At 35.8% G+C, this 25,599-nt stretch overlaps 1 protein-coding gene across 1 annotated transcript in view; it reads right to left on the bottom strand.

The window, feature by feature from the left end:
• The window catches only part of EFHC1 (EF-hand domain containing 1), an 82,433-nt gene that overhangs the window by 41,798 nt on the left and 15,036 nt on the right, over positions 1–25,599 (bottom strand). The window contains exons 3-5 of the mRNA XM_044673384.1: positions 16,570–16,857; positions 7,993–8,142; positions 1,440–1,632 (exon numbers count right to left, since the gene is read on the bottom strand). Coding sequence (XP_044529319.1) covers positions 1,440–1,632; positions 7,993–8,142; positions 16,570–16,857 — 631 coding nt within the window. The remainder of the gene's footprint in view (positions 1–1,439; positions 1,633–7,992; positions 8,143–16,569; positions 16,858–25,599) is intronic.

Genomic DNA, 25,599 nt, shown 5'->3' with positions numbered 1-25,599 from the left:
TCCCAAGGATGCTGTGAGGACAAATGAATAGTAGCTAGAGATTGCTTTCAGCTACCTATGAATGAGAGATACAGTGTCATTATACATAACTAAGAAAAAATTCCAAATACTTAAGTCAGCAACAAAAACAGGCATGTGTATCAAGGATGCCTATTTACCATAAGCAAGTGCTCACTGATGGCAGGTGTCTTCCTCTTTTTAATCTGCTTTCCTCATAACTATTTTAATCCAGTGAAGAAAGAACAGATGTTGCCATAGTTAGGAACATCTTAAAAAGCTACAGGAACTGCATCATCTCATCTACTTTATCTAGCAGGGCAATTTCTAATTAAGGAAATTATTTCAAGAATGCTATAGTGTTTATTAAGCACATACTATATGCTAGGTATTAAGAATGCAAATATAAAAGTAAAACCATCCCTGCCCTCGAGGAGCTTACATTTATTTAATAAGAAAAGATACATAAAGAGGAGTGATGATATTTTGACCCAAGGAATCTCAGAGATGGTGAATAGTCTAATGGAGCATTTAATTGTCTTGTTCTTTCAAGTAGTAATGATAATAATGATTTGATTACTGTTTCCAGAACAAGAAGTGGGAAGGGAAAAGGAGTGGGGTGAGGCCAGAACAAACTTTGGTTTCCATATGGATGGCTAGATGGTATACAGCTATATATAATGGTTTGGTTATTTTGCACTCATTGGTCCATCAATTGGAACAACTCAGTCCCAAGTTATAGTTCCAAAATTAAGTTGATTGGTTTCCCCAGAGACAGGGAGACTTGGTCTCTAGAGGTCCAGAATGGAGGGTGTCTCCATTCTAGGTGGGGATCAACAATAATAGGGCAAATGACAGAGACGGGGGCCTAGTTTCCTGGTAGATGGTTGGATTGGGATACTAAGAAGTAAAACTAGTATTCAGGGAAGGAAGAAAATCCTTGATTCTTTGAACTTTTTTTCAAACCATTCTAGAATCCTAAAAGAAAATCAGGACAGTAATGATAGTTCATGGGCAAAAAATAAAAAAGCTCAAGAAATCAAATTGTTATACCTAGCTTGCCATTGGATCATTTTGTAGTGTTTTCCCTGAAGTTAAAGACAATTAAAGTGACAGTGATTCAACTGTTCATTTCAAAAGGCTAATTCACTATGTTTCAAATAAATTTTGCAATACAATCCTCTCCACCCAAATATGTCTTCCATCAGCTGGATACTATATGATGCATAGAAATCATAGAAATGGATAAAAGACAGAGTAAAAAAGAGAAGCAAAAGTAGCTTTGGCTTGGTGCCTAGGGTGAATGTTTCACAGGCTCTCCCAAACTTCTAAAGAATTAATCTGATTAACTAATTTGAGACTTAAAAAAAGAGCAGTATTTCCTGCCTATTTACATAAAAACCAAACAACAGAAGACAGGCCAATGCAATAGAAATTCTTACTTGAATTGTCCTTCAAGAGTTTGGGCAAACGCTGACGCCTCAGCAGGACTGGAAAAGGGTCTCGCCCATCATTCCGTTCATGAACCTCTCGAACTTCCACTGTGTCATCAGCAAGATAGTAATGAATAATATATGTTCGACTCTCTCCAAACATGCTATCTGTGTCATCCCAAATTGAATAGAATCTGAGGACCTAGAGGAATCCAAAACAATTCATTAATAAGTAATGCCCCTTTCTCCCATTCCCTAAGAAGGAGGCTTAACTTTTTTCCTTTGTCATTTAAGATTCAGACATAAGCAAATAAGGAGTAGTAGGCATCAAGGTGGCAACACAGCTGTTGAGGGATGAGGTCAAGAAAAGAAAAATGCTTCCAAGGCACTGTAATAGCACTTGAATGTTGAAACAGTTGTAACGGCTAGAAATGAGCAAAAGATGGACTCTGTACAGAAATCAGAAGTAAAACAGTTTGGTTTACTTTTTAAAATATTATTTTTAATTAATATCCTCAATTGCTACATCACTGTCATCTTGAATTCACATCCCTCTTGTCTTTCCTAGTCAGAGAGCCATTCCTTGTAATGAAGGAACAACTCAGTTAAAATCAAAATATTGCTCTTTGAATAAAATCAACTGAGGTACAAAGAGTAATTGGTCTGTTCCAAAGTGACATGTGGAGCTTAATAAAGTTATGTTAAAATAGCTTATACATGTCACAGGAAGCTTTGAAGAGAAGTAGTAGTCACTGCCTCTGAACAGGGGCACCAAAGCCAGGATCTGCTGACCAGATGAAAATGGAGAGACCTATTTTCTTTCTGAGGCATATATCCAAGGCCCCACAGAGACTCTCCCAAGATTAATCAAAACAGATGACTACTACCTACTTGTGATGATTCATGAGGATACAAATAATATTGCTTGAAGGAACCTAAAAAAAGTATTACCAAAGATTATGAAGTCTTGGGCAAGAAACTGAAGATCAAGGAATAAATTGCTTTTTCTTTACTGTTGCCCACTGAAAATAAGGGATGCTGAAAAGAAACAATTATTTAGGAACTGACCGCCTAGCTAAGAAGGTGGTGTGTGAGACGTGATTTGGATGTTTTGACTATGCCTTAAAACATAGGAATAATATACCCCTGATCAGAGAGGAAGTATACTCAACAAAGACTAATTAAGAATGTATTTAGGGGCAGCTGGGTAGCTCAGTGGATTGGGAGCCAGGCCTAGAGACAGGAGGTTCTAGGTTCAAATCCGGCCTCAGACACTTCCCAGCTGTTTTGACCCATGGCAAGTCACTTGACCCCCATTGCCAACCTTACCACTCTTCCACCTATAAGTCAATACACAGAAGTTAAGGGTTTAAAAAAAATTATAAAAAAAATAATGTATTTATTATGAGGTTTCTTGCAAAATAAGCAAAGGGTCTTTAAACTAAAGAATGGAGGAATAACAAGACTGCCTCTCTTTATATAGATGTGTGTATTTACATATATGTACACATGTCTATATCTTTATATGTATATATGTGTGTACCCACACACATCCTCTTGATGGCTATATACATATATATTTATCAAGAAAAACAATTATAGAATAGCCGTTGGGACCTCTGTAAATTCACAGGAGCCAAAATCCAAAAAAGAAACAATAAAACTCTTGGTCTCAAATGTCTAAACTAAATGTCAAATGTCTAGGGACAAGAGAATTAGAAATCCTAATACAAGGAGGTGAATTTGACTGCATTCCTAAGACTTGGAGGGATGAAACTCAGGCCAGGAAAATGGCTCTATAATGGAATGCATTATTCAGAAAAAATAATATAAGGGGGAATAGTAGCATTGTATGGTAAGAAGGCATACTCTTGAGAAAGTCCCACAACCAGAGGAAGAAAGAGAAACAACTAATTTGGTGGAGTAGTAAATTTGTCCAATCATTCTGGAGAATAGTCTAGCCAAAGGGTTATAAAACTGTGTATATCCTTTTTGAACTGGCAATACCACTACTAGGTATGTACCCCGCCCAAAGAGATCAAAGAAAAAGGATCAATATATACAAAAAAAAAACAACCCTTATTGCTGCTCTTTTTGTGGTGGCAAAGAACTGGAAATTGAAGGAATGCTCATCAACTGGGGAATGGCTGAATGATCTGTAGTATATGAAGGTGATGGAGTACTACTGTGCTATGGGAAATGACAAAGGGGTTGTTTTCAGGAAAAACATAAGAACTATGTGAATTGATGCAAAGTGAAATGAGAAGAAATGGAGGATCATTGTGCATAGTAACAGCAAAGTTGTAATGATGACTTGAAGAATCTGGCTATTCTGATCAATACAATGATCTAAGACAACTCCAAAGGACTCATGATGAAAAAATGAAAACCACCTCCAGAGAAAGAACTGATAAACTCTAAGGGCAAACTAAGGTATAATTTTCTCACTAAATTCTTTGCTTTAAAAAAAAATGTAACTTATGTAGATAGTATGTTTTGCATGATTTTACATGTATAATTGATATATTGTTTGTCTTCTCAATGGGTATGGGAAAGGGCGAGAGGAACAGAGAGAATTTGGAACTCAAAATTTAAAAAGAAAAGACTGCCAAAATAAACAAACAAACAATAAATGAATGAATGAATGAATGCACAAATAAATAAACAAACAAATAAATAAATAAATGTATTTTAAAGAGTCATTGCGGCCTGATCAAGAAGAGTCATGTCACATTCAATTTTTATCACAGGATAATTAAAACTAGTAGTTAAGTTTAGATATAGTTTACTTATGTTTTAACCAACCATTTGATAAATTATCACATATTCTTCCTATAAGGAGGATGGATAGAGACTAAACAATAAAGAAAGAATAAAAATTTGTAGAAATAGAATGGCTAGACTTAGTGAGTAGTTGTCAATAATTCCATGTCAGTGCAGCTGGAGGTCTCTAATCTATAGGATTATCCAAGGCTGTATACTTGGTCTTGTGCTATTTAACATTTTTATCAATTGTTTAGACATAGGTATAGATGGCACAGGCATTATATATAGTTAGCCATGTTATGACAGTCAAAAAAAAAACCACCACCAAAAACTGTGCTCTTAGGCTGTTCTGACTCATCAGAGTCTAGCTTCTGGAAATGAATCCCTAACCAGACCACATCTGAAATACTGTTCAGTTTAGGGTGCCTTGATTTAAGAAAGATACTGTTAATCAGAGAGCAGCTAGAGGAGGGTAAACAAGGATGGTGAAAGGCCTTGGATCCATGTTGTATAAAGATTCATTGAAGAAAGTGGAGATGCTTAGCCTGGAACACAGTAGACTCAGGAGTAGCAGGAATATGACAACTGTCTTCAAGTATTTGAAGGGTAGTCAGATGAAGGAGAGAATAGTCCAAAAGTACAGTAGGTACTTTGATGGATTCCTTCTCATTGAAAGTCTACAAGTTTCTATTTCAAATGGATGACCACTTGGATGGCTATGTTGCCACATGAATTCTTTTGGCGTATTCATTGGTCTAGATGGCTACCCAATGCCTCTTCCAACTCTCAAGTTATGTTTTTCCAGGGAATAAGAAAAAGTTCACCACTTATGACAGTCTTCTGGTTTCAAGCACAAGTGAAAACATCAGTAATTCAACACAGATTAAAAAAATCATTAGGTTTAATGAATGGTAAGTGATGCTTTCTAAACTGAAAGGAATAAAATTCCTAAAATGCAAAGAACACCACAGAGAAGGCATATTGAGTACAAAACTACTCAGAAGTCCCAGTTGAGGTAAGGAGAAATGGAAGGCAAGCTTTCTCACTTGGAGCTTGAAACTTCAAAGGATTCAGTGCTTCCAAAGTCCTGATCTTAGGGGACAAAGTCTTGATATCTCAGGAGGCACTGTCAGTATCTCCTAATCCCTTCTCCTGAGTATGTTCTCATAATTTCTTTATATTTCATTCATCTAACTTTGTAAACTGAGTGGGTACCATATCTAATTACATCCTCATTTAATCACTGTGGAAGTTCAACATAATATTTCAGGAGGCATTTCCCCCCCTAGGAGAATACATAGATTACTTGAGCAGAGGGGCTGTTGGTTTTTTTTGTCTTTATATCCATACAACACAGCAGAGAGCCTGATACAAAGCAAGAGTTTATGAAATACTTATTGAACTGAATGGAAATGAAAAGAACGGTCTGCTTGTGCATCATCATAGCTCACATAGTCCAAAGGCAAAGGATGGACTTTGGTTCAACCATCCTTGGTACAAAGGGAAGACTCAAACACACTGACATTTCAACACATTACATTTTATTTGCAATTGGGGACAACAAATAATTAGTAATCCTTTTTGATCTCACTCCCAGAATTTCTAATTTATACCAGGCTTCCAGAGATCTCAGGCACCAAGCCACCATAGTGCTTAGCAATTTCATCCTGGTATTTAGTATTTTTGGTATCTGAAGCAGTAGGCAAGCAAAGAGGGAGGGAGAGTTCAGTAAGGGGTTTCCAGGTCAGATAATCTCTGTGGGAGGATATAAGAGAATGGGAGATAGGGTGGTGAGCAGAGCTCAGAGTCCTGTCCTATTCCAAAATGGAGTTGTCAAGACAGAAGGACCCTAGGAAAGGGGGAAGAGAAAGTAAACATGGAGGGGTGGCATAATGTATAGGAAAGCTGTGCAGGGACACAGGGTGAAAACCAGATTATAATTGGTTGAGATGGAAAAGTCAACCTTTCTAAGCACTAGTTTCCTTACCTGCAAAATGGGGATAAATATATCCCAATATCACAGGCACTATTTGCTTCACAGAGTTGTTGCAAGGAAAACATTCCTAAACTATAAAATGCTGTTTAAATGTTAGCTATTATTATTCTAAAACTATAAAGCATTTGCGGGGCCCCATGAGAAATACTGGATGCAAGTGTATGACACATTTGGCATTTCACATCATATTATTTTGTCTGACATAAATTTCTGTGAAGTCCTTTTCTATGCTTGTTTCTATGTAAAATCTAAATTATAATATTCACTGGTACAGTATATTATTTTTAGCTCTCATCAAAACAAAATCCCAAAAGCTGAAAATGTCCTCTGTTTGCTAAATTTGGGGGTTGGCTTCTTTGTGTAAAAAGCAAATTTGTTTTGCTTTGATTTATACTCCTGAGAATTAATGGAACAAAACTGTAGTCTATTATCATAAGTAGCTATCTCTTGAAATTGGCTTTTTGTGTAGCACAAAATTATAGAGATGGCCCTAAACTATGCTAGTCTTATTGATTTCTGTCAAGTTGTACCAAGATGGCTAGTGTTCTTGTGCTTTTAATAAAAAATAATATATTTATACAGTGCCTTAAAGTTTGTAAAACATTTTCCTCACATCAACACTATGACATAGTTATTCCAGTTTTACAGAAAAGGAAGTTGAGGCTTGAAGGGGCCCTGTGACTTTCCCAGTAAGTATCTCAGGCAGAATACAAACTCATTTCTTCAGACTCCAAGTCCATCTCTGCACTTTAGCAGGAGAAGGTCCCTCAAGGGTACCCTGCCAAAGAAAGCACATCAATCTGGAAAAATTTAATAGGGAAATATGTGGAAGGCAGTTTTTATAAAATTACTATCTAGATATCAGAAACTCAACCAAATCTATCAGGTTCAGGATGTCTTAAGACATTGTAGTTTTAACAGAGGATTTGACGATTACTCATGTGGTCAATATAGGATCGATAACAGAAAGCAGATATATTTATAAATTAAGAGTTTTGTTTTTATCTTTTTTCTTATTGCTTACCTTCTCAGTGGGCTAGAGGGAAAAAATTTAGAACTCAAACAAATAAACAATTTTAAAAAGGAAAATGACAAAAGTGATGCTTTCAGAAAAGTCTGGGAAGACATGTGAACTGTTGCAAAGTGAACAGATATCATTCACAACAGCAATATTGTAGCAATAATCAATTGCGAACGATTTCGTTCCCCTGATTAATACAATGATCAATGACAATTCCAAAGGACTCATGATTAAAAATGCTATCCACCTCCAGGGAAGAAACTGATGAACTCCAAGTACAGATTGAAGTATATTTTTTTCCACTTTATTTTTCTTGGATTTTTTTGTTTTGTTTTCTGTAACATGGCTAATATGGAAATGTTTTGCATGACTTCCACACGAGCAATGGGTATCATATTGCTTATCTTTTCAATGGGGGGTAGGGGAGGGAGGGACCAGAGAGGAAAGGAAAGAATTCAGAACTCAGGAAAAAAGAATATTAAAAAAATAATAATCCTGAAAAGGGGAAAAAAGTTTTTGTTGTTTTGACTTTTTTACTTTAAAATTTCATTACTTTAAAAGTAATATCATTCAGTTCGATTATACAATTTGGGTTGACTCTGACCTGAAATTAAGGTATCTCTATAGCCATAAATCTGGAAGAATTCAGAGGTAGCATTGTATCCAAATGGACAAAACAGAGTTTCACAGCTCTTATCAAAAGAGCCTAATTCATTGCTAAGGGCAGGACATTTTGAAAAGAGGAACAGATCCACTGAGATATGCCCAGGTTCACTTACCTTTTTATCAAAGGTCAGAAATTGTTTAAACTGGTCAAAGTCTGTTGGAGTGATGAACATGCGGAGTGGTTTTCTCCGGATTTCAGTGTAAGGGTCTATAGCCATTTTCTCTGGGGGATTCAGTTCGATTCCTTGACTCTCTAAAAATACCTAAGTAATTCAAAACATAAAATAATCATTTATTTTCCTGGAAAATTACCAAAAGTAAATGAGCTCTGATTAGACAAGTGAAACTATGGCCGTCAGGTTTTAGGAGAGGGGAACTTTTACTTCCTAGTCAACTAACACTCTTCCTATCTAAATGGGACAAATCATATAACATACATCCTAAGCCAGGCATATATGCAATAGAGATTATAATGTAGAATTGCTTCACAGTGTATGAACTTGTAAATACTGCTAGACAATGCCTCTGAGACAATTCAGGAGACATTGGTATTAGGACAGCCATCTGCAGATGGAGAAATGACTGTTGATATGTGCTCTGCCCCCATACCAAGCTGCCCACCCTGCCTGATATTAGAAAACTTGGACCTAAAGCCTGAACTATGGTCTATGAAATTTAGTTAGGTGTCAAAGTCAATGAACATTTATTACTACCTGCCAGGTACAACACTAGGTTGTATAAAATCAAATACATAAAAGAGGCAAAAGTAGTTCCCTCCTCTAATAGGGAGACAAGATGAAACCAATACAGGCAAACAAGCTATGTACAAGATTTGTGTTCCTTCAGTTGTTTCAGTTGTGTCTGACTCTATGAGCCCATTTGAGGTGGTCTTGACAAAGCTCTGGTTTGCCATTTCCTTCTCTGGCTCATCTTACAAATGAGGAAATGGAGGAAAAGAGAGTAAAGTAACTTGCCCTGAGTCTCACAATTAGTTGAGTCTAAGGCCAGATTTAAACTCAGGAATTCTTGACTCCTAGCTTTGAACTCCATCCACTGAGACACTTGGTACTCATTACAGGATAATTAAGAAATAATCAACAGAGGGAAGGCACTAGACGAGGGGGATTGATAGAGAATATGTTTTGAAATTACTTCTTTATACATATTGAACCTTAAATGAACACTGTTGCAGTATTATGTCTAACTGATTTTAGATATGGATATAAACTTTGTCATGACCAAGTTAGAATAAATACTAGTTGCAACTTACTTCAAATATTTACATTGATGCAAAGCAAATGTTTCTCAATCTTCTGTCATTGTAAGACTGGGAAACTTGTTATTTAGTAAATGCACCAGAATTTAGTTGGGAGATGGGGGTTTCAGCTTTAGCTTTGCCACTAGAAGAAACATGGATGGAGCAACTGGACTAACATTGACCTTGGAATTAGAAGACTTAGCTTGGAATCTCAGCTGGGTAGGATCAGCTTAGGGCAGTTGGGTGGTGTAGTGGATAGAGCATTGCGCCTGGAGACAGGAAAACCTAAGTTCAAATTCAGTAACAGATATTTACTACTGGTGAAACCCTAGGGGGCAAGACACAAATTCTATTTGCCACAGTTTTCTCATCCACAAAATGAGGATACCAGAGCATCTACTTCCCAGGAATGAGATATCCAAAATTTGCTTAGCAAAGTACCTGGCATGTAGTCAGTCCTATATATATATAAATGCTTATTCCTTTCCCTTCATAGAATCATGAATTTAGAGACTTGGAAGGGACTTTCATGATCATTTATTATTTTTTAAATTTTATTTTATTTTGAAAGATATTTTATTTCCCAATTACATGTAATAGTTTTCCACATATGTTTTCTGAAGTTATAAGATCTAAATTGTCTCCCTCTCTCTCTTCCCTCCCCCCACCTCCTCCTGGAGATAACCAGCAATTTGATCTGGGTTATACATGTATTATCACTTCACGATCATTTAGGTGACTGCCTTTATTTTATTGACAAGGAAACTGATGCCTAAAGAGAATAGGAAAATTAGCCAAAGTTACTTGCTGGTTCAAAGTGGTAGACTTTAGATTCAAATCCAAGCCCTCTAATTCTAGGAGTCTTCTCAAGACACTGTGATGTCTTGGACACATCATTTTACTTCAGCATAGTGGTTAGAGTTGTTAATTAGTTAGGCACCTGGGGACACAATGGTTGGAGTGCAGGATCTGGAGTCAGGAACTCATCTTCCTGAGTTCAAATCTGGCCTCAGACACTAGCTGTGTGACCCTGGGCAAATCACTTATCCTTGTACCTAAGTTTCCTCATCTATAAAGTGAGCTGGAGAAGGAAATAGCAGACCACTCTAGTAGCTTTGCCAAGAAAACTCCAAATGGGATCATGAAGAGGCAGACATGACTAAAATGACTGAATGACAACAATAGTTAGAGTGCTATATTTGAAGTTGGACATAGTTGGGTTTAAATCTATCCCCTTTCACATACTAGCCATGTAACTGAACAACTGAACTTGAGACTCAGTTTCCTCATTTTGCAAATAAGGAGGTTATGTTTCATGATCTCTAAAATCCCTTCAAACTCTAAATCTATGGTCCTGTGAAATTTCATAACTTCCTTGGGCCTCCATCTCTTCAACTTTGAAAAATAATTTGGAATAGCACTAAAATGGTTTTCAGACCTTTGCAATGGCAAGACAATTCACTTCTTTATTTTTCTTTTTAAAATATTTTTCCATGTTTACATGATTCATTTTCTTTCCCTCCTCTCTTCCCTCCCCTTCCCAGATCCAATAAGCACGTCCACTGGGTTATACAAATGTTATCCATCACTTATATCTATTCCCATATTATTCATTTTTGTAATAAAACAATCTTCTAAAGCCAAAACCCCAAATCATATACCCATATAAACAAATGATGTCATTTGTTTTTCTTCTGCATTTCTACTCCCACAGTCCTTTCTCTCAACGTGGATAGCATTCTTTCTCATAAGTCCCTTGGGATTGTCTTGTATTAGCGAAGTCCATTATAGTATATTAGAACAATTCACTTCTAAATAAAACTTCAAATGTAAACCACTAACAATATACTATACAATAATAAGATCACTAAATGAGATAATTGTAAAGCTCTTAGCACAATGCCTGGAATATACTAGGTGCTTAATAAATATTTATTGATTGATTTAAACATTTTTTTCCCAAATTACTCCAACACAACAATTTGATAAACAATTTGCTAGTGATAAATATGTGAATGGTGAATAGAAAAGGGAACTGGCCAACGAGAGCCTAATCCTAGGAACATGCACAAAGAACCCACATGGATGTCTGATGTCCTTGCTTCTGGGACTGGCCCAGTTCTGTAACATCATCGCTGAGTGTTGTATAATTGGAAATAATATTGAATAATTGGAAATAATTGAATGCAATATAAAGTCGGACATAGTTGGGTTTAAATCTATCTCCTTTCATGTACTAGCTGTGTAGCTCTGAACAAGTGAACTTGAGACTCAGTTTCCTCATTTTACAAATAAGGACGATAGGTTCCATGATCTCCAAAATCCCTTCAAATTCTAAATCTCTGATCCTGTGAAATCTCATCACTTCTTCAGGCCTTGAACAATTTTTTACTGACAATTTTTACTATCTTCATTACTTAGAAATAAATGTTTTAGCTTATTATGTTTTCACTTTAAAAAGTCAGATTCTTGTTTTTAAATTCGGCACATTTTTGGTAAATATGTTTATAATTTTTATGAATTCATGGAACAATTCCCCCCCACAATTTGGTACCACAACCTATGTATCTGGATCACTGGGAGTTGCTCCAGTGTAAAAATGGCTACTGTCATAATAGTATTTTCTACATATGTGACAAACAGCAGCCTATATTCGGAGATCTTTACCATGATAGAGCATGTTATACTACCTAATTGTGATAGTTTAAAAAAAGCGGGGAGGGGAACAACTTGATCTTGGAAGTCAGGGTTTTTGCTACTAGAGGCCTAAATCTATCTCCTTCTTCTGCCAGGAGTTCTATCTTCTGGAATCTTCTATGCCCAGAACCTTCCATTTCCTATGCTAGTCCCCTAACTGGCCTCTTCCATCTGGTAATGCCAGATACAGAAGACTGATAAGGGACCCCTAAACAAGACCCTGAACCTTTCTATAAAATCCCTGGTTTGTGCCCATTTTGGTTTTGTTCCAAGATGTGAGCCACCGTAAGCTACTCTATTCTTAGTGATGGCTGTAGGATGAGAGGTTGCCCTGTGACCCTTTTTGTCAGAGAAGGGGATCCAGTTACTGCAGGTAAAAGACACTACTCAAACCTTCTCCCACACTGATCAGGGATAATTGACAGAACTGGGAAAAACTGGAGGCCACCAAAGCCATAATCCTCCTTTGTGGAAATAACTTTTTCTTGTTGTCTCCACCTTCCCCTTTGGGCTCCTATTAAGGAATTTATTCTTAAGCCAAAAGTTTTCTCTTGCAAATTAATATTAATGGGGTGAAATTAAAATGCACCCAATAAAAATTTTTTCTTTTAACATCACTGGTTGGTTCAAGTTGGTTGCAAATACCTTCAAATTGCATAAATAATCCAAAAATACTACTTTTTAAAATTATTTTCTCATTATTATGGGTTTTATATTATTATTCCCATTAAACAGATGAGGAATTTGAAGCACAGAGAAATCAAATGACCTGCTTATTTATCACATAACTAGATAAACATTAGCCTTAGGACTTAAACTAAGGTCTTCTGGCATCAAGTACAAATTAAATACACTTGCCCCAATTCCATGGCACAAAACTTGACCTAAGAATATTTATTCCTCTCTAAAATCCAAGTTACTAATGGTTGAAATTTCTTTAAATTTCATAGCTCTAATTTTCTATCCTACAATACAAAAGAGATGTAGGCACCAAACATTTGTCTATTTGTGAATAGCAAGAAGCTAGTTTGAGTTGGTTGCTAAACTAGATGTCTTCCAACTACTGAACTGGCACTTTTCTCCCCAGGGCAGAAATGAACCCAGACCAATGTAGCTCTGAGAAATTCCCCTCATTTCTACCATTAAGTATGGGAGAAACAATTGGAAAAGAAAACACTACCTTCTCAAGATTGCTATATAGTCCCTTTTAGCTCTAAAACTATATTACTCTGATGAAAGTCAAGATAAGCTTTTTTTAAACTATAAAACTATATTTTACTATAAACTATATTTTTAAACTTTTTTTTCCCCCAATACTAAGTATCAGTTCCAAGGTAGAAGAGTGGAGAGGGCTAGGTGATTAAGATTGTGACTTGCCCAAGTTCATACAACTAGGAATTGTCTGAGAACAGATTTGAACCCAGGTCCCTCCAATGCCAGGCCTAGCTCTCTATTCACTGGGCACCTAGCTGCCCCCAAGATAAACTTTTGAATTAGATACAGTCTTGATTTTCATTTTGTTAATTCATTATAAATCAATTTAAAGAAATTGTTTTCACAGTCACTGTTGCTTTCTAGTTCATCTTGACTTCATGTCTCCTTAAAGGCTTTATTCAATTAATCAATCAATCAACAGGAATTTATTAAGTAAGCACTTATGCCAAGCACTTCACTAAGCATGGAGGATACAGAGAAGGGGGCAGGGATAATTACTGTCTTCTAGGAGCTCATATTCTAATGAGCTTGACAATAAATTGTAGACTAGTCAGTGACAGGAATGGGAAGGTACATAACAATGAAATCCAAACTTTTTTAAAAATTGGAAATATGACAGAAATTTGGTTTTATGTTTTGGCAACTATGGGGGATGGTTTGGGGCAATTGAGTACTTTGGAATGCTAAAGAATTTTTGTGAAGAAGGGGTAAAGAATTTTATTAAGGGTCAGGCAACCTCAGTTCTATTTGAGCTCTACACTAACTAGCTGTAAAATGCTGAAAAAGTCATCCTCCATTCCCAAGTATCCTCCATACCCAAGCATCTTCATCATTAAAGTGACTGAACTGTGGTGATATCTAAGGAACCTCAAAGCACCTCTATGATTTTATAATACTTTCTTTTGTTGAGATTTTTAGCTAATGAGAGGGTTTATGTCTGGGGATACAATAGCAACAAAATTCTCTTCCCATTCTCCTGAATGACTAGTATCAAAACGTGGTTTTAAAAAGTAACAAAGGGTAAAAGCAGGTGGAGAGGGCTAGTTTATTTTCTTAATTCATTCAGCTAATAATAAATACAGGTATTAGCTGGATTTGATTTTCTGCCATTGTTGTTCAGTCATGTATGACCCTTCTGGACCTTATTAAGTGTTTTCTTGGCAAAGATCCTAGAGTAGTTTGCCATTTTCATCTCTAGCTCAGTTTACAGATGAGTAAACCAAGGTAAACAGGTGAAGTAACTTGCCCAGGGCCATCAAGATAGTAATTATCTAAGGTTGGAATTGAACTCAGAAAGAAGAGTCTTCTTGACTCCAAGCTTGGCATTCCACTGTGCCACCTACCTGCCTGATGTTCTGTCATATTCAGATCCTTCAAAAATGCCACAGAAATGTCAATTAAATCAGCAGTTAAATTTACACAAAATGTAAAAGAATTTGGGACTATGTATGACTCTCCTTTGAGTCAATTCCCCCTCAAGATATGATTATGTCTGAGTAACTATATGCACTTCTAATGGAAACAATGTTTATGTTAATTTTAATATTCATAGTATACCTCAAATCTGTAACTTTACTGGTTTCTATTTGACAATTCTTAAATGTGTGTGGTTCAGAATTCATATTAGATATTGAAAAGACATTGTTTGCTTTTTGTGTTGTATAAAAATCTCATTCTTATAAAATCTGGACATCAGTTTCCTCAAAGTAGCTTGTAAAATGAAGGCTAGGTCACTAATGTTTGCAATATAACCTTATTTTATTTTGGGTGATGATGCCCAAATAACAGATCTGGATTTCCTGAAAAGAAAGACTTCTGGGAAGCTTTCTGCCGAGATTACCTAACAATAAATCATAAATCATTTGTATCTTAAATTGTATTTGTCCCAAATCCATGCTGAAAATAAAGCCGGGCTCAGGAAAAAGGATGGACTACCTTCATAATTAATCAATATTACTTGTGATCTTTTTATTTCAATTCTCAAAAATTAGGTCCAGTCTAAGAACAAATTAAAACACCCTGGAGCAAATTCTCCTCTCTGAAGATATGGAACCCAGCCTGTGCAAGTCTATGCTGGGAATATATAGGGTAGGATTTTAAAATGAAAACCATTTCAAAATGGCATTTTAAACATCTGCTCTGGCCACATAATTTCAGGGGGTACATATCTCATTTGCCAGAAAAATATACTGTCAAAACAATTGCTGATATGGTATAGCATAGGGAAAAGAAATAGTAGACTTGGAATTAATAAGACCTGGGTATGAATCCCACCTCTGACTCTTACTGGCTGCATGGTTCTAAGGCAAGTCAATTTCCCTTTCTCAGCTTAGTTAGTCTGTGAAATGGAGGCTAGTAATAACACCTTCTCAGGGCTGTTAGGAGTATCAATGGAGATAATGTATGTAAAGTGTTTTAACCTTAAAGTCCTATATGAATATGCACTATTATTATCATCATCATAGTGCTTCCCAAGATCCTTATTTTCTTGAAAAATAAATGTGGAGCTCCCTTGCACTCCTAGTTACAAAAAAAAATCAACAAACAAAAGGAGATTTTTTTCCCCCCTCTGCTGCAGATCAATCTTCTGAAGCAAACTCTTTTTACTGATCATTAAGAATAAACCAGAGGGTGGCTAGGTGTCTCAGTGAGTGGACAGAGCCAGGCTTAGAGATGGGAGGTCCTGGGCTAAAATTTGGCCTTATATACTTTCTAGTTGTGTGACACTGGGCAAGTCACTTAGCCTAGCCCTTGCCACTCTTTTGCCTTGGAACCTATACTTAGTGTATTGATTTTAAGACAAAAGGTAAGGGGTTTAAAAAAAATGAAGAAACCAGGAAGGATTCAAGAACAGACTGGAGGAAATATTTTCTCCCTCCTAGACCCAGAAATTGTTGCATGTGCTCTGCTGAATGGAGCTCAGTCTTAATAAAGAATGTTATGAATTCATGCAAAACAGAGATGGGAATAACATCAAAATTCTGACAGTCATCATCTCTATGATTATGATAAGCATCAAGGTCAAGCCTGCTATCAACTCTGCCATGTCAGATCTGATATACTTGATTTTTATTTGGTTTAGACCATTAAATATTTCATTAATTAAAGTGACTCCCTCAAATTAAATGCTCTGTAATGAACCTATACTCCAAATGGGTTGTCCATATGTGCAAAGCCATAATTGCTGTTCTTTTGGTTTTCCTCCTTTTCTTTTTTGCCTGAACTATAATTTCATTGGTGTAGCCAAATCCCTTAAGTCCCTGGTGAAGAAATTTCCTCTACAAATGCAAATCTCTCAGTCTCAGATTCTTCATATGGAAAATGGGGATAATAATGAGAACACTTACCTAACAGATTGTTATAAGGACCAAATGAAATAGCATATCAATTACTTCCTAAGCCTTAAAGTAGTATATAAATGCTAGTGGCTATTATTATTATTATTATTATCATTATCATTATACTACAAAGATTAAAATTATATTGAAGGAATTATAAGATTCCCAAACTCATTCCATACCTTTGTAAAAGGGTCACAGTCAACAAGACGGAATGTCTTTCCATAAATACTAAGGTTGATACCCCGATTCAGGTCTTTCCAATGATAATGGTCTCCTCGTTCATTCTTGGGCAGTCTCTGGCGCTTGATGAATTTGCCTTGAGGAATTCCAGAGTTTTCCACAACAGGCTCCATAACTGACATGCTGTCATCCTCCAGGTAATAATAGATGACCACCTTTCGGATCCTATAATCCTCCTCACTGGACAAAGGGACTATCTCTTTGAAAAATGCATCAAATTTCAATACCTACAAAAAGAGAAACTCCTCCCCAAAGGAGGAGAAAATGATGGTATTAGGTCATCTTCAAGCACTATGAAATCCTTTTATGTACCAAAATATAGTTGCACACACATACTCACATGCTCTGCAATACTTCCATGGTCAATGACTTTCTTGGTATTCTACCAATGCAGTTCACAACTCCTCTACCAATAAGCAGATGGTCTTTAACAACTGCTGTGACCAAAAAGCCCATAACCCTGAAACTAATCCAGGGATGAGTTTCATTGACCTTAGCTCTATGCTGGTTCTTGTATAAAAACAAAAATCCATTTGAGTTCATATTTGAAATCTATCTTTTTTAGTAGGATACATGAGAGATTATAATCCTTAGGCCTACCCTTCAAAGGCCATGTCTAGACCACAAGGAGCCAATGGAGTAGGATTTTAGTGCAGGAGAAATTAAATAGAATAAAGAAGACAAAAAAAGGAAAGTGGCAAATGTTGAGGAGCTATTGGGGAATAGTGATATTAATTGGCAGAGTTGTGAATTAGACAAGGTATTCTTGAAAGCAATTTGGAACCTGGAGAGATTAAAATTATCTCAAGAGACTAATTTTACTTAATTTTAAAATGATTTATTAATTGACCTGTCAAGACATCCTATTTGTGGTCAAATGACTCTCTTGACCATCATAAGATAAAATGGAAATTTCTGGCCCAGGTACCTGTATATATTTCGGAGAGTTCATTATTCAGCCCCTCCTTTGAACATCTCCAGACATCTTTAATTGGTGATAGATAATTAAGATGTAGTACAACAGATCCTCAGCCTTTCTCCAAACTGATAGGTAAAGTTTTACATAAGGCAGGAAAATATTATCACTGAATTTTCCCTGATAGCCAGTCTGTGAGAGTGCCATATTCCTCAGCTCAAAGAGAGTGCAAAAATCTATAGACTGAACAAAGTCAAGCCTGAGACTGAATCAGGTATTCTCCCTAATATAGTCTTTATAAGGACCCTGATATAAAAATAATACAGTATACAAAAAATCCTCACAGAACCATGTTCTAGAGGTTACTAAATTATTCATACATTTCAACACAGCAATATCACCACAAGCCCTATACTACTTTTTTTTAACTAAAACATTTCTTTTATTATTTTTAAATTATACACAGAAACAATTTTTTAACAACTGTTTTTTGACATTTTGTGACCCAAATTCTCTCCCTTCCTCACTCCCCTCTACCCAGCTCCCCAGGTAGCAAGCAATCTGATATAGGTTATTTCAGTGTTGTCATGCAATACAAATTCCTCATGTTGTGAAAGAAGATACATATTGCACATGTAAGAAAAAAATAGTCCTATGCTTCTAAAGAGACCAAAGAAAGAGGAAATTACCCATATGCACCAGATATACTTATCACGGCTCATTTTGTGTGTGTGTATCAAAAAACTAAAAACTAAGATGTCCATTTACTTAGGAATGACTGAATGAATGGTATATGGTATATGAATTATGGTATATAAATGCAATGGAATATTGTTATAAGAAATAATGAAAAAAATTGTTTTAGAGAAACCTAGAAGACTTGCATAAACTGATGCAGACTGAAGTGAGTAGAAACAGAACACTTCATATAACAAGTTTTTAAAAACAAACAACATTACAGAGAAAAGACTTTTGGTCAATAAAATGACAATATCAGAAGTTCAATGAAAGCCCAAGATTGCCAACTCGTAACAGGTAAAGGAATTGTAATGAAGAACAAAATATATACAATTTTGGACATGTCCATTATAGGAATTTAATTTGTTTTACTATGCATACTTGTTACAGGAGTTTCATTTTTCTTTTTCAGTGGGTTTGGGAAAGGGGTGTATATTTTGTTCTTCATACTTGTTAATTTTTTTAAGTTGAAAAAAGAAAACATAGGTGAGGAGCCAAGATGGTGGCTTAGTCCCAGCAAAAACTAAAACTGCTTTGACAGTCCTTTCTAACCAATCTTTAAAAAGTGCCTCAGAATGACATGAGTAAAAAACCAATAGTAAGATGGAATGAGGGGGCTCTTTTGCTGGATATAACTTGAAAGGTAGGCAAAGGGAGTCAATTTTCACAGGATAAGGGAGAACTGAAAGCAAAATTGCAGAAAGAGGAATGCTGGCTAAACACCATCCTGTGGGAAGCCAATAAGGGAAAAGATAAAAATCTGAGACTCCTCTTTTGACCCCTTTTGTAATCCTTGTGATTTCTTGTTGAAAAGTATTATGGCCTTATTGAAAAGCTTTAAGTTCCTAGCAAACCTGAATTTAAGAGGTTAACATTTTCCCCCTTTGGCCAGGAATGCAGCTGCCTGGTACAGCCAAGGCCAAAACCTTAGCAGGGGAAATTCAACCCTGAAAAATATTCCCTGACTTGGCTTTCTGATAAGAACCCAGTCCAAATTCAGTTTTGGCCTTGTTCTATTCTGAAATTAAATGAGACTTTTTGTGTTTTGATATGACATAATTTGTAACTTCTGGGCATCTGCAAAGTTTTTTGGGTGGGTTCTTTTGTGTGAAATGAGTCTTGATATATACATAATAAACTCCATGCTCCTGGAGAGATAACTGGAAGCATGAGCTAAAAGACAACTCCCGTGTCCCATTATTTCCTTATCAACTAAGCTGTCCTTATCAGATTATCAGAGATGATAAAGAGATCTTGAGACCATCCCTACCTCCCCCATCTATTGTGCCAGGTTCTAAGCCTGGGCATAGGCCAACTTTGGGATCCCAGAACTCTGGCTACAACAACAACAGAGCACCCTACACCCCACACTTATCCCTTGAAGTCCCAGGCCCTGGAACCAACCCATAGTGAGTCCAGAAAATCCACAGAGATTGACCCTTTCAAGCCTATACTGTGGTGAAGAACTAGCCCCAGGGTAAAATAGCTCACAGTGCCCAGTCTTGCTATCAGATAGGAGACAGAATCATTAGCTTTCAGAATTCCCAGTCAACAGGCACACACACAAAAAGCTGGGAAAATGAGCAAACAGCAAAAGAAACACCTAACCCTAGAAAATTCTTATGGTGACCAAGAGTGAAGCACAGAGCCAATAGGGGACAGTGACCAAGCAACCACATGCAAAAATTCAAAGAAAAATTGAAATTGATCTCAAGTGCTGGAAGAACTAAAAAAGGAATTAAAAAATCAAGTAAGACAGGTCAAAGAAAAATAGGAAAAAGAAATGAAAGTAATACAAAAAGAAAACAACTGCTTAAAAATCAAAATTGGTCAACTGAAAAAAGAGGCACAAATATCCAATAAAGAAAAGTTTCTTAAAACACACACACACACACACACACACACACACACACACACACAAAACCACAAAAAAAAAAAACCAACAGAATTGACCTACTGGAAAAAGAGGCAAAAATTCTATGAAAAGTAGAATGGGCCAAATGAAAAAGAGGATCAAAAAGTCATGGAAGAAATTCAATCTTTAAAAATCAGAATTGGGCAAATAGAAGATAATGGGTTCATGAGACATGAAGAAACAAAAAAACAAAATCAAAAGAATGAAAAAATAAAAGAAAATATGAAATATCTTATTGAAAACAACTGACCTAGAAAATATATCCAGGAGAGGTAATTTAAGAATTATTGAATTACCTAAAAGTCATGATAAAAAAAAATCCTACATATCATATTATAAAAAATTGTTAAAGAAAAGTGCCCTGGTATTCTTGAACAAGAAGGTAAAATAAAAATTGGAAGAATCTACAAATCACCTCCTGTAATAAATCCCCAAATTAAAACTCCCAGGAATGTTATAGCCAAGTTCAAGAGATCCCACACCAAGGAGAAAATACTGCAAGCAGCCAGAAACAATTCAAGTATCATGGAGCCCCAGTCAGATTTGCATAGGATCTGGCAGTTCCCACATTGAAGGACCAAAAGACTTGAAATATGGTATTCTGGAAAGTAAGGGAACTGGGTTTACAACCAAGAATCACCTACCCATTAATTTTATAAAATAGAAGATTTCCAAACATGCCAGAAGAAAAGACCAGACCTTAACAGAAAATTTGATATACAAAAACAAAATTCAAGAGAAGCATAAAAAGAGAAATAAGAGAAAAAACTTAAGGACTTCAATAAGGTTAAATTGTTTATATTCCCCTATATGAAAAGATACTATCTGTAACTCTTAAAAATTGTGATCATTATCATAGTTGTTAGAAATATACATAGACAGAGGGTGTGGTAGTAAACTGTTTAGGATGATATGTAAAAAAAATCTAAAAGTGAAAAAAAGGATTGCAATAAGAAAAATGGGAAGAGAAAGATAAAATGGGGGTAAAGAGGTGCTAGGAAGAACTATTATAGTGAAGGAGAGGATGAGAGTGATGGTGGTTAATACTTAAACATTACTCTCATTGGAATTGGCTCAGAGAGAGAAGAACAGCCAGATTCATTGGTATATAGAATCCTATCTTACCCTAGAGAAATAAGAGAATAAGAAAGGGGGTGGTGGGGAGAGGAGTAATATAAGGGAGTGAGAAGTGAGGTGTGTGATTAAAAGACTCTATAGAGAATTAGGAGGGGAATAAGAAGGGTGGTGGTGGGAAGGGAAATAATATAAGGGAGGGGGATGAGGGGAATGATTAAAAGAAAAATACTGATGTGGAGGGAAAGGGTGAAAGGAGGAAGGAAGGGCAGAATTAAAAGAGGAAATCAAAATAATGAGGAATACACAGATAGTAATCATAACTGTGAATGTAAATGGGATGAACTTACCCATAAAAAGGAAGCACACAGAAGAATAGATTAAAAACTAGACTCCTACCATATGTTATTTACAAGAAACATATTTGAGGCACACACACAAAGTAAAGGTAAGATGCGAGAGCAGAATCTATTGGGCTTCAATTGAGACAAAAAAAGGCAGGAGTAGCAATCATGATCTCAGACAAAGCTAAAGCAAAAAGAGATCTGATTAAAAGATAAGTTAATCACACCTTGATAACAGGGAGTATAGATAATGAAGTAATAATCAGTACTTAACATATATGTGCCAAATGATATAGCATACAGATTTTTAAAGGAGAAACTAAAGGAGCTTAAGGAGGAAATAGACAGCAAAATTATACTAGTAGGGGTCCTCAACCTTCCCCTATCAAAACTAGACATATCTAACCAAAAAGTGAATAAGTAAAGGAAATGAATTAAATTTTAGAAAAGTTAGATTTAATAAATATCTGGAGAAAACTGAATAAGGATAAAAAGGAATCTACCTTCTTTTCAGCAGCACATGATGTATATACAAAAATTGACCATGTACTAGGGCATAAATATTTCACAATGAAATGTAGAAAAGTAAAAATAATAAATGCAACTTTTTCAGATTGTAATGCAATAAAAATTATAATCAACAAGGATTCATGGAAAGGTAAATTAAAAATTAATTGGAAACTAAATATTTCTTCAAAATGGGTGGGTCAAGGAATAAATCATAGAAATAATCACTGACTTTAAAGAGAATAATAATGAGACAACATATCAAAATTTACGAGATACAGTCAAAGCAGTAATCCATAGAAAATTTCTATCCCTAAATGCTTATATCAATAAAAAAAAAGGAAAATTATACTAATAAATTAGACATGCAACTAGAAAATCTAAAAAAAGAACAAACTAAAAATTCCCAATTAAAGGCTAAATTGGAAATCCTAAAAGCAAAGGAGAAATTAGTAAAATTTAAAGTAAAAAACTATTGAATAAATAAGACTAGGAGATGGTTCTATTAAAAATAAAATAAATAAAATAGATAGAGACTGGTTAATTTGAAAAAGGGAAGACAAGATTAAAATTACCAATATCAAATATGAAAAGGGCGATTTCACCTCTAAAGAAGAGAAAACTATACCAATCATTACCCAATTATATGACAATAAATCTGATAATCTAGATGAAATGGATGAATATTTTTTGAAAATGTAAATTGCCTAGATTAACAAAAGAGGAAATAGAATGCTTAAATAATTCCATCTCAGAGAAAGAAATTGAACAAGTGATCAATGAACTCATCAAGAAAAAATCTCTAGGACTTGATGGATTCCCAAGTGAATTCTATCAGACATGGAAAGAACAATTAATCCCAAAAGATCAAGAATATCAAAGGAAATAATGAAAATAAATGTGAAAGATGGGGGCCTAGCAGTACCAGATCTTAAACTGTACTATAAAACAGCGGTCATCAAAACAATATGGTATTGGCTAAGAAACAGAAAAGTGGTTCAATGGAAAAGACTTAGGGGTAAATGACATCAGCAAGCTAGTTTTTCATAAACCCAAAGACCTCAGCTTTTGGGACAAGAAATCACTTTTTGGCAAAAATAAGCAAAGTAGTCCTACTCAAATTATTTTTATGATACATATATGGTGCTGATGCCCAAGCCAGGAAGATCAAAAAGAGAGAAAGAAAATAAATAACAGACAAATTTCCTTAATGAACATTGATGCAAAAATCTTAAATAAAATACTAGCAAAGAGACTATAGCAATGTATCAAAAGGATTATTAACTATGACCAGATGGGATTTATACCAGGGAATGCAAGGCTGATTGAATACTAGGAAAACTATAAGTATAATTGACCATATCAATAATCAAGCTAATAGAAATCACAATTATCTCAATAGATGCAAAAAAGACAAAACACAACACCCATTCCTATTGAAAACACTAAGCATAGGAATAAAAGGGCCTTTCCTTAAAATAATTAGTATATATCGAAAACCATCAGCAAGTGTCATCTGCAATGAGGTTAACTTAGTTCAGAATAAGATCAGGCAGGAGTAAAGCAAGGATGTCCATTATCACCACTATTATTTAATATAGTACTAGCTTTAGCAATTAAAGAAGAAAAAGAAATTGAAGGAATTAAAGTAGAGAATAAGAAAACTAAACTACAACTCTTTGTGGATGATATGATAGTATACTTAGAAAATCCTAGAAAATTAACTAAAAAACTAGTTGAAATAATTACTTTAGCAAAGCTGCTGGATACAAAATAAACTCACATAAATATTCAGCATTTCTACATATTTCCAACAAAACTCAGTAGCAAGAATTGGAAATAGAAACTCCATTTAAAAATCATTCTAGACCAGTGATGGGCAAACTATGGCCCACAGGCATATGACAATGCAATCCCCTGAATTGTGCTATCTGGCCATGCAACATCATACCTAATCTGACGAATACAATGAGTAGGATACAATACAATGAAACTTCGAGAGACTTGTCTTAGAAACAGACTGACAGATGAGCATTTCATTTCCTTCCTTTGGCCTCCTCTTTAAAAAGTTTGCCCATCACTGAGCTAGACTACTGCTCAAGCCCTGGCTTTACTTTGGCAGGGCTCCAGAAGCCCCAGCCAGAGGGCCTAAGGGTCAATTAAGAAGGGTTTTATCCACAAAGCCTCCTCCCAGACAAGGGGCCCCTCAGGAGGCTAGTACCTGCAGGAAAGCCAGGGCTTTCCTTTTTCACTCACCCACATGCTAGTCCTAATAGAAAGCAGTCCTCAGGCAGAATTCCTCCAGGGTCAAGTTCAAGGCCAAAGACTTTCTCACAGGAAGCTCCGGCCACTTCTAAAGACCATTCCTTTCATCACTTCCTGTGCCTTCCTCCTATTTTACATGTACCAATTACAGCTAAAGCTTTGCCAAGGATTGCCCAGGGGATAGTCAGTTGATTCTCATTCATCACCCACTATTTCACACATGGGTCACAGACCTTCCTCCACTTAAGGATAAGTGGGGTGGTGTATGCTTCTGGTGATTAAATCTAAAAATGGGCAGGGGAGAGTTAATCCCATCTTTACAATCCCCCCTGTGATCATTTGGGAGACTAACCTCCCCAACTGATCATTTAACATAATCATTTTGTCCCCCTAAAAATCTTATAAACTGCAGGTATATAAAAATTGCACCTTCTAAAAGGAAACAATAGTTAGAGGATAAGAGGGAAATAGAAGAGAGAGAAAAAGCAAAACCAATGTTTTGCTAGGCTCATTGACAAAAAGCCAATTGGGGGCAGTTCCCTTTGGCATAAAAGTTTACATTCAAAAAATGCATTCAACCCCTTTCAGTTAAATCAAGATAATAAGGTAAAAGACTTGAACAAAAATATTTATTGCCACACTCTTTGTGGTGGCAAAAAATTGGAAAATGAGAGGGTGTCCATTGTTTGGGGAATGGCTAAATAAATTGTGGTATCTGATGACGATGGAATATTATGCTGAAAGAAATGAACTGGAGCAATTCCATGTGAACTTGAAAGGCCTCCAGGAACTGACGCAGAGTGAAAGGAGCAGAACCAGGAGAATATTATACACAGAGACCCATTATGCACAATGGAATGTAATAGACATTTCTACTAGGAGTAAGGCAATGACCCAGGACAATCCAGAGGAACTTATGAGAAAGAACGCTATCCATATCCACAGAAAGAATTGTGGGAACAGAAATGAAGAAGAAAAACATATGATTGATCACATAGTTCAATGAGGATATGATTAAGGTTTTGATGTTAAAAGATCACTCTACTGCAAATATGAATAATGTGGAAATAGGTTTTGAATAATGATACATGTATAACCCAGTGGAAGTGCTTATCAGCTTTGGGAGGGGGGAGGAAAGAGAAGAGGGTTGGGGGGATCATGAATCATGTAATCATGGAAAAATATTCTAAATAAAAAAAAGAAAAAAGAC

The sequence above is a fragment of the Gracilinanus agilis genome, chromosome 4 (assembly GCF_016433145.1).
Source record: "Gracilinanus agilis isolate LMUSP501 chromosome 4, AgileGrace, whole genome shotgun sequence".
Lineage (NCBI taxonomy): Eukaryota > Metazoa > Chordata > Mammalia > Didelphimorphia > Didelphidae > Gracilinanus > Gracilinanus agilis.
The sequence above is the reverse complement of the archived record's forward strand: the minus strand, read 5'-3'. Positions and strand labels throughout refer to the sequence as shown.